General features: G+C 39.0%; 1 protein-coding gene across 1 annotated transcript; it reads left to right on the forward strand.

Annotated features, from left to right (window-relative positions):
• Positions 1-147: 147 nt before the first annotated feature.
• On the forward strand, positions 148-7,559 carry LOC122638318 (putative tRNA pseudouridine synthase). Its single transcript, XM_043831225.1, has 7 exons — positions 148-466; positions 547-582; positions 1,668-1,780; positions 1,900-2,048; positions 2,821-2,965; positions 3,409-3,837; positions 6,986-7,559. The coding sequence occupies exons 1-7, from the start codon at positions 226-228 to the stop codon at positions 7,412-7,414; spliced, it is 1,542 nt and encodes a 513-aa protein (XP_043687160.1). The 5' UTR covers positions 148-225; the 3' UTR covers positions 7,415-7,559.

Here is a 7,559-nt window from a genome sequence, read left to right on the forward strand (position 1 = left end):
CTCAACCTACCGAATTGATCGCTCTATCGCACCAAGGTCACTGGACTATGACACGTCGAAAGAAAGCATACGAGGGTATTTTTGGTATTATAGATTAATTTATCCTTTCGGCTCTTCTCCCTGTTACCCTTGTCGCTATTTCTAGCTGTAACACTACAACTTTTCTGTGGCGTCGCCTTCAAGTCTGCAACTCTTTTGCGTGGACTTCCATGTTACAACGTTAACATGGCAATCTCTCATTTGCGGTTTCCACTCTCGCCATGGATTACGAACCCTAGCTTGTGTTTTACTTCCTCGAGCTTGAAGTTTCTGAAAGTTTTCTGTTGGAATCTGTCGACTTCTGCACTAAACCTTGACGTTCCATCGACTTCGAATCAGGAGATCCAGGTTTCTGGCAAGAGATGGGATTCATTTCGGAAGAAGAAAGTTGTAATGCGGGTTGGATACGTTGGAACTGATTACAGAGGTAAGGTTTCAAGTTATTCGATTTTATCTCGTTTTGTTTTTTTAAAGACTTTTGTCTAATTTCTATGTGATTCTCTACAGGTTTGCAAAAACAACTAGACGAAGATTCGTTATCGAGTAAGATTCTTCGGATACTTCATATCATATGGAATAATTTGGTAGATAAGTGTCCATTTTTATTGAAGCTCTCTGTTTTGGTATTTTTTGTTTGTCTGTTGACAATAAGCTTCATATTAGGTTAATGTTCTGGTATTTCACTTTTTCAAGCGAGTGGAGTTCGTGCAAATAATTCCCTCTCGATATGGTTTAATGCTGTCCACTTGTGCTTTCCATACTTGTCTTTCTGTGTTACAAAGAAGAGACTGGGTGAAGGATGATTTTAAGTACAATGAATTGAAAGAGCACCCTTAATAAAACTGGAGTCTTCAATCTTTTACTTTCTCACCCATTCAAGTGCTGGTTTATCGGGAGATTAATTACTAGCGTTCATATTGAATATCTGTTAGAAGTGATGATCAAATTGGAGAGGAGTTTGATCATTTTGATGTGAAAGATTTGGGTTTTCTGATTTACATTTATTGCTCTGGTAATTTATTACCATGGTGGAGAGAGATTTTATTTAAAAATTTTTAATCATAGACAGTTTCTGTTCAGTATTAGACTTCCAAATAATTAGTTACATATGTAATATGTTAGCCTGCCCAATGAGGCCAATTTGGCATACTGAAACGCATAAATGTTAGCTGTTATTCTCATCCAAAAAAAAATAATAAAAAAGTAAAAGAAAGCCCAACTTGGCTACAAAATACAGATGGCCGTGTCAGGGGCTCAAGGCATGACCGCATGACAAACTTTGTCTCGCCTTATAGAGCATATGATGTTTGATCTCATTAAGCTTCTTTATGAGCAATCATACTCTGTAGATTTCTTCACAGAGATATATGAAACGTGTCATGATTTGAAATGATATCTCCTTCCTTTATGCATCTCACCGTTCACTTTGATACTAAGCTCACCTTCATAGCATCACTTCTATTATAATCTTCGTTGGTTTGTCAGATGTATTTTTTTCACATGTATTGGGACATGCTTCTTTGTGGTTCGTTGCTTCTTTAATTAATAAAATCATAGATCACATTACACATTTAATCAGCCTAGCTAAAGCGGAGAGTAATATGCTAAAGTTTAATCTTCTGATGTAGCCATTGAAGCAGAGCTGGAAACTGCCATCTATAAGGCAGGTGGAATTCGGGATAGTAATTTTGGGTATCTGCATAAAATTGGATGGGACAGAAGTAGCCGAACTGATAAAGGAGTAAGTCAATCATAAACCTCTCTCTTGGTCGGATTTTGCTTCCTCACTCAATAAATTAATCTTAGTATTTGCACAAGTAATGTTCATTAACTGGTAGTTTCACTTGGTAAATTTCCTAGGTTCATTCCTTGGCAACCATGATATCATTAAAGATGGAGATCCCTGAATATGCATGGAAAGAAGATCCCAATGGAATTGCTCTTGCAAATTATGTTAACTCTAATCTTCCCAAAAATATTACAGTTTTCAGCATTTTACCTTCCCAAAGGTGAGAATGTGATTTTTGTCTTTAATATTATAAACTGCCACACACACACACACACACACACACACATATATATATATATAAAGAGAGAGAGAGAGAGAGAGATGTCAAGGGACATGGTGATGTAAATTATTCTATTTTAGGGATGGATACGATCCCTATCTTTTCTTGTCATGTGATGCTGATATAGACATTGCACTAGGAGTCCTATGACTAATCCCTGATCTGATGATCAAAGATATCAAATTTAACTTGTTAAATGGTGCCTTACACTCCATAGAAATAACTTGTATACAGTACAAGTTGGTTAGAAAGAAACACTTGGTGGGATGGAAAAGACTAGACAAGAAATCCTCTACCCTTATCATTACCCCTGTATTGGCACCTTGTAGTTGATAAATTTTGTTGCATTCAACTTCCCATTTTCCCTTCTGGCTAATTTGTGGAATGAAAGACAGACAAACGCTTGTCATGCAAACAAAGAGTGTCAGACATTGTAAGGAAAATTGTCAGCCATGGGATAATGCCATTTTCAGCCTCCCATGGATTACCTGCTGACTGGTTTGTCTTGGGAACCAGTTGGGATGTTTCACCAGTTTTTCAACACTGAGTTCGGGCAAAAAATTTATAACCATGGGAAGCTGCCCAGGTTATTGTTTGCCAAATGTTTAGTACTTAGAATGTTCTTGGTCTTCATGTTTCATATGTAAGTCAAATCGGTGAAATAAATAGAAATCCATCCTTCTCATCATTTATTTTGCTTATGCCTTTTCAGGAGCTTTGATGCAAGAAGGGAATGTAACATTCGGAAGTACTCCTATCTTCTTCCAGCTGAAATTATTGGGATAAAAAATGACTTTAGTTTAACAGAAATTGATCATCATTTATCAGAGTTCAATAATGTGCTCAAGGTTTTCGAGGTATGAGCATCATTTTACTATTGTAATTTTCTCAGTGGTTTGCGTGTGTCCTGGCAGGACTTTAACATCTTACCAGAAATTAAATTCGGAGTAACCTGTGGCTCACTTTACATAAGTTCCAGTTAGGAGATCATACACACTAGTGAACTCCCAGTTAAGACTGCCAAGGTCCCATGACATCTTCTGGGCTGAAAAAGATGCACAGTCTGATCCGATGATTCGACTAGTTGACCCAACAGAGGTGAGAAACAATAAGAAAAGAACGAAGACAAAGGTTTTAGAATTCAGATCTTCTGGTCAGGAAGTTGCTGATCTAGGGGTATCTCCTTGGTATTTAGATTTATTTTGAAATCTGTGATGTCCTTGTCTACTCTGTTTTTACTATGATATTCATAGAATTGCCATTGTAGATCAACTCATCACTCCATACATTCCCTTGGCAGGGTGAGCATCCTTTCCACAACTATACAGCACGAGCCAAGTATAGGAAACAGTCTCTAAAGAAAGGCCACAAAAATACAAGAATACAATCATCTTCCTCTGAGTCTGAGGAGAGCAACGGATTTGAAAAATATGGGGTTGATTTGGCTGCTGTGTTAGATGTCAGTGAAGAAAATCTGAACTCATCACACTCTGCTGACTCAGATGAGCATCCAATTTGCACTTCCAAAAAACAAGGCAGTAGTTTGACAAGTAAAGGTTTCCATTTACCACCACGTGCGAGATGGCTACACGAGCCAGATGAGAATGATAGGCTTAGTGGATCGCACTTCAGAAAGATTTTCTCTTGTTCTTGTGGAAAGCTGAAGAATTCATCGGGAACAGCTTACGTTGAGATTTCTATCTGCGGAGAGTCCTTCATGTTGCATCAAGTAAGTAGAGACCTTCAGAAACATCTGTTTCTGTTTAATTTGTTCCATTCATAGTTCAAAAGACCAACCTATAAGGCTATATTTGTGTTGGAGTCAAATACAGAAACAAGTAGGGTTCATTCAACAGTATGTTATTTAATATTGGTTGGTTTTTAGATTTTAAATACCCCATGTTTTGATTAAAATCACCTAATTGGGTCTTTGTTACCTCCATCATTGTCCAATTATGATCATTACAGAGGGAAGGAGTGCTTGCAGATTTATTCATCTGGTAGGATATTTGGCCATTGGGGATCTCTTCCTAGCTCGGCATTAGTGTCCAAACAGTCCAATTGGTGTTTGAATCTTACATTTGATAAAGGACCTTAACTCGCAGTTTGTGAAAGCAAAGGCGTATGCAGTGCAGGAGGCTCCCGCCACTGCGGGATCTGGGGAGGGTCATAATGTACGCAGCCTTACCCTTGCTTTCGCAGAGAGGCTATTTCCAGACACTCAAACCCGTGACCACTTGGTCACAATGGAGCAACCTTACCATTACACCAAGGCCCACTAATGGGGGACCGGGAAGGAGAGGGGAAATCTGAGAACAAATCAGAATTGCAGGGGGGGGGGGGAGACATCCAAAGTCAGAATTGCACGACTCCAGTTGCGTTTCGAAGAGGACTCGAAGAACTACAATTCTCATGTTCAGTACAAAACCCAGATCAGCTCATAGGCACTCCAAAAATGCCGACGAATCTGCTGCAAGTGCGGAACCCTTATGAAATCAAAATTTTCGATGCATCTAGCCTTCACCCGAGGGTATCCAAGGCTGAGAAGAAGCCGTGAGGAGGGGGGTGAGAAGAGTGCACACGCAGAAGTCATAACCTCAATTCATTCTTCACTATCTCAATGATGGGGGATTACATCATATATAAAAAAAAAATAAGACTCCTAAAAAAATTAAAAATCACCCTCTAACTAAAACATATCTAAAGAGGGAGACTAAAACAATTCAAAAATCAAATATCCTACATAACTAACTTCTAAAATAAAAAGAGAATAAAATAAACTAAAACACATTATTTCCCCAAATAAGATAAATTCCTAAAATCCTACTAGATCCAAAGACTCAATTTGGACCCAGTTCAACTTGGTTTGGGTCGGTCCAAGGTAGTGCACCAATTGGATCGGCCCGGTCCAAGATTCTCCTACATCACCCGCCCCCTTTCATGTATCTCTGTTGGTTGGCATTCCACATCACAGCCATGAGGTCAGGGGCATAGTTGTCATGGCGTCGCCATGGCGTCCTAGCGCTGGAGAAAATTACATATCGAGCTCCGACATAGTTAATGTACAAATATCGACCGATATGGCCTCCATGGTGTCGCCATGGCGCCACCATGGACGCCATACCACAATATATGGGCATATCGGTCGATATTTGTACATTTGAATGTATAAAAGTTAGGCTTAAATTTTTTTTTTTTTTTTTTAAACCATTTAATAGCTTAGATGCTTTTTCGTTAATGTGTATTGGAGGTGTAACTTTTCAAGTTACACCTCCAATACATATTAACATAAAAATAAAAAACATTAAACATATACCCTAATTTGGGGGAAATAGAAATCGCAAAAGCCAGAAGAAAGTTCGAGAGTCGAGAGGAGAGAGTTCGTGAGACAAAGGATCGTGACTCTGGCAAGCGGCAACTTTGGCTTTAGTTCCTGGCTTCCTGCAACTCTCGGCAGAGAGAGTTCTTCACTCCTTTGAAGTTCGAACCCCTCCGGCAACCTCCAGGACTCCAGGCAAGTAATTTTTTATTTTTTTTTAATTTGGTTCTTCTTCCTCCTCCCAGCCCTCCGGCAACTCAATCTTTCAGTTCAGTTCTTCAGTTCTTCTCCTCCCATACAGTCCTCTTCTTCTTCTTAACTTCTTCTTCTTCAGTTCTTCTCCTCCCAGCCTCCAATAATGATTACTGCCAGTACTAGTAGTATTGTTTTTTTTTTTTTTTTTTTCTTCTTGCCTTGCACACAGCCACACATACACAGTTACACACACAGAGACAGGGAGAGAGTCGAGAGACAGAGGGGGGGGATTTATTCTAGTTAGTAGTCCTCTCGGTTTTTTTTTCTTTTTCATTTTCTTTTTTCTTCTTCACAACTGCTTGTACAGTCACAGAGACAGGGAGATAGTCGAGAGACAGAGGGGGAGGGATTTATTCCAGTTACAGCCATAGTCCTCTCGGTTTTATTTTTTCTTCTTCTTGCCTTGCACACAGCCACACATGCACAATTACACACACACAGACAGGGAGAGAGTTGAGAGAAAATAAAAAATAAAAATAGAGAAAATGACATTATAAATAGAGAATAGTAGAATAGTAGTACACTTTCATGTTGATTTTTGATGTTATAGGGTATATATTATAGCATACTAAATGACATTATAAATAGAGAAAATAAAAAATAAAACATGGTCGACATGATTGCCATGGCAACGCCATGGCGGGCGACATGTCGATATATCGATTTGACACCCCTCCACCGACTTGGATCGCCGTGACGCCGTGACAACTATGGTCAAGGGTCCATTACTGACTTGCCAGAAAGTAGAACTGTAATATGAGCTTAAAGCCCATCAAAGAAGTAAGATATGCATGTCAAAATTTCCTAATTTTGGTTTTCACTGATATTCCTTGTTTTTCTTTTTCCATCTTCCCTTTTGACTCTTTGAGTGTTTTCATATGTATAATATATTAAGTTTACCCTTGAAGTCTTGCATTCTTCTCAGTACTGAAGAAAAAAAAAAAAGGCTTGCATTCTTCTTCATAGAGGTTTAGATATTGTATTTTGAATGGAAAATTAAAGGGCAAATGCATATGATGCTACCAAAACACCCATTAGATGTGTTTGTCCCCAGGTGATGTCCCCCTAAAATCACTTATCCAGCCAGCTGGTGTTTCTCCAGAGATGTATCTAATTACTGAAATCATCTGACCACTTATAGTTGGATGAGCATTAAAATACTTAAGTAGCCACAGAAATCAATTTTATGCAGAAGATTTTTTTTTTTTTTTGGGGGGGGTGGGGGTGGGTTTTGCTGGGAATGAATTCTTTTGGTATGATGCATTCTCGGAATTTCTCATTATTGTGTTTTAATCTTGATTAGATCCGCAAAATGGTGGCGACTGCAGTGGCAGTAAAGCGGAAGTTACTACCACCAGATATATTGGAATTGTCATTGAACAAGTTCTCCCGGATTGTTTTACCACTCGCCCCGTCGGAAGTTTTGATTCTGAGGGGGAACCATTTCTCACTGCGGTACCATCCTGGTAATGTAACTCGTCCTGAAATGCTGACATTGGTGGAATCGGAAGAAATTCAGAAGGCAGTTGATGAGTTCTACACATCTGTGCTGTTGCCTCAGTTATCCAAATTCTTGGACCCTTCTAATTCTCCATGGAAGGAATGGGTTGAGATATTGGATGCAAACACAAGTATTCCAGATGCAGAGTTGGAGGAAGTGAGGAAGGCTTGGAGATCCTGGAAGGAAAATTTTCGGACTAAGCCTAAAATTGCATTCCAACCAATGAATTGAGGACAGACGCAATGAAGATTTCAGAGTTTTTGTTTTCTTCTTAATTTCTTGAAGAGTTTTATATGTCAGTCTCCTTGTAGAGAAATCTGTATGATCAGAAATATTTAATGGAGCAGCTTATCCTGCAGTCCAAAGGCATCCAGTC

The sequence above is a fragment of the Telopea speciosissima genome, chromosome 8, assembly GCF_018873765.1.
Source record: "Telopea speciosissima isolate NSW1024214 ecotype Mountain lineage chromosome 8, Tspe_v1, whole genome shotgun sequence".
Lineage (NCBI taxonomy): Eukaryota > Viridiplantae > Streptophyta > Magnoliopsida > Proteales > Proteaceae > Telopea > Telopea speciosissima.

What these genes read in the sequence shown, in the direction of transcription:
- LOC122638318 (XM_043831225.1), top strand. Translation starts at nt 226, where the DNA reads ATGGCAATCTCTCATTTGCGGTTTCCACTCTCGCCATGGATTACGAAC. An exon ending in ATGTGCTCAAGGTTTTCGAG is followed by an intron (nt 2,966 to 3,408) that starts GTATGAGCATCA and finishes TTCCCTTGGCAG; the next exon opens with GGTGAGCATCCTTTCCACAA. An exon ending in AGTCCTTCATGTTGCATCAA is followed by an intron (nt 3,838 to 6,985) that starts GTAAGTAGAGAC and finishes AATCTTGATTAG; the next exon opens with ATCCGCAAAATGGTGGCGAC.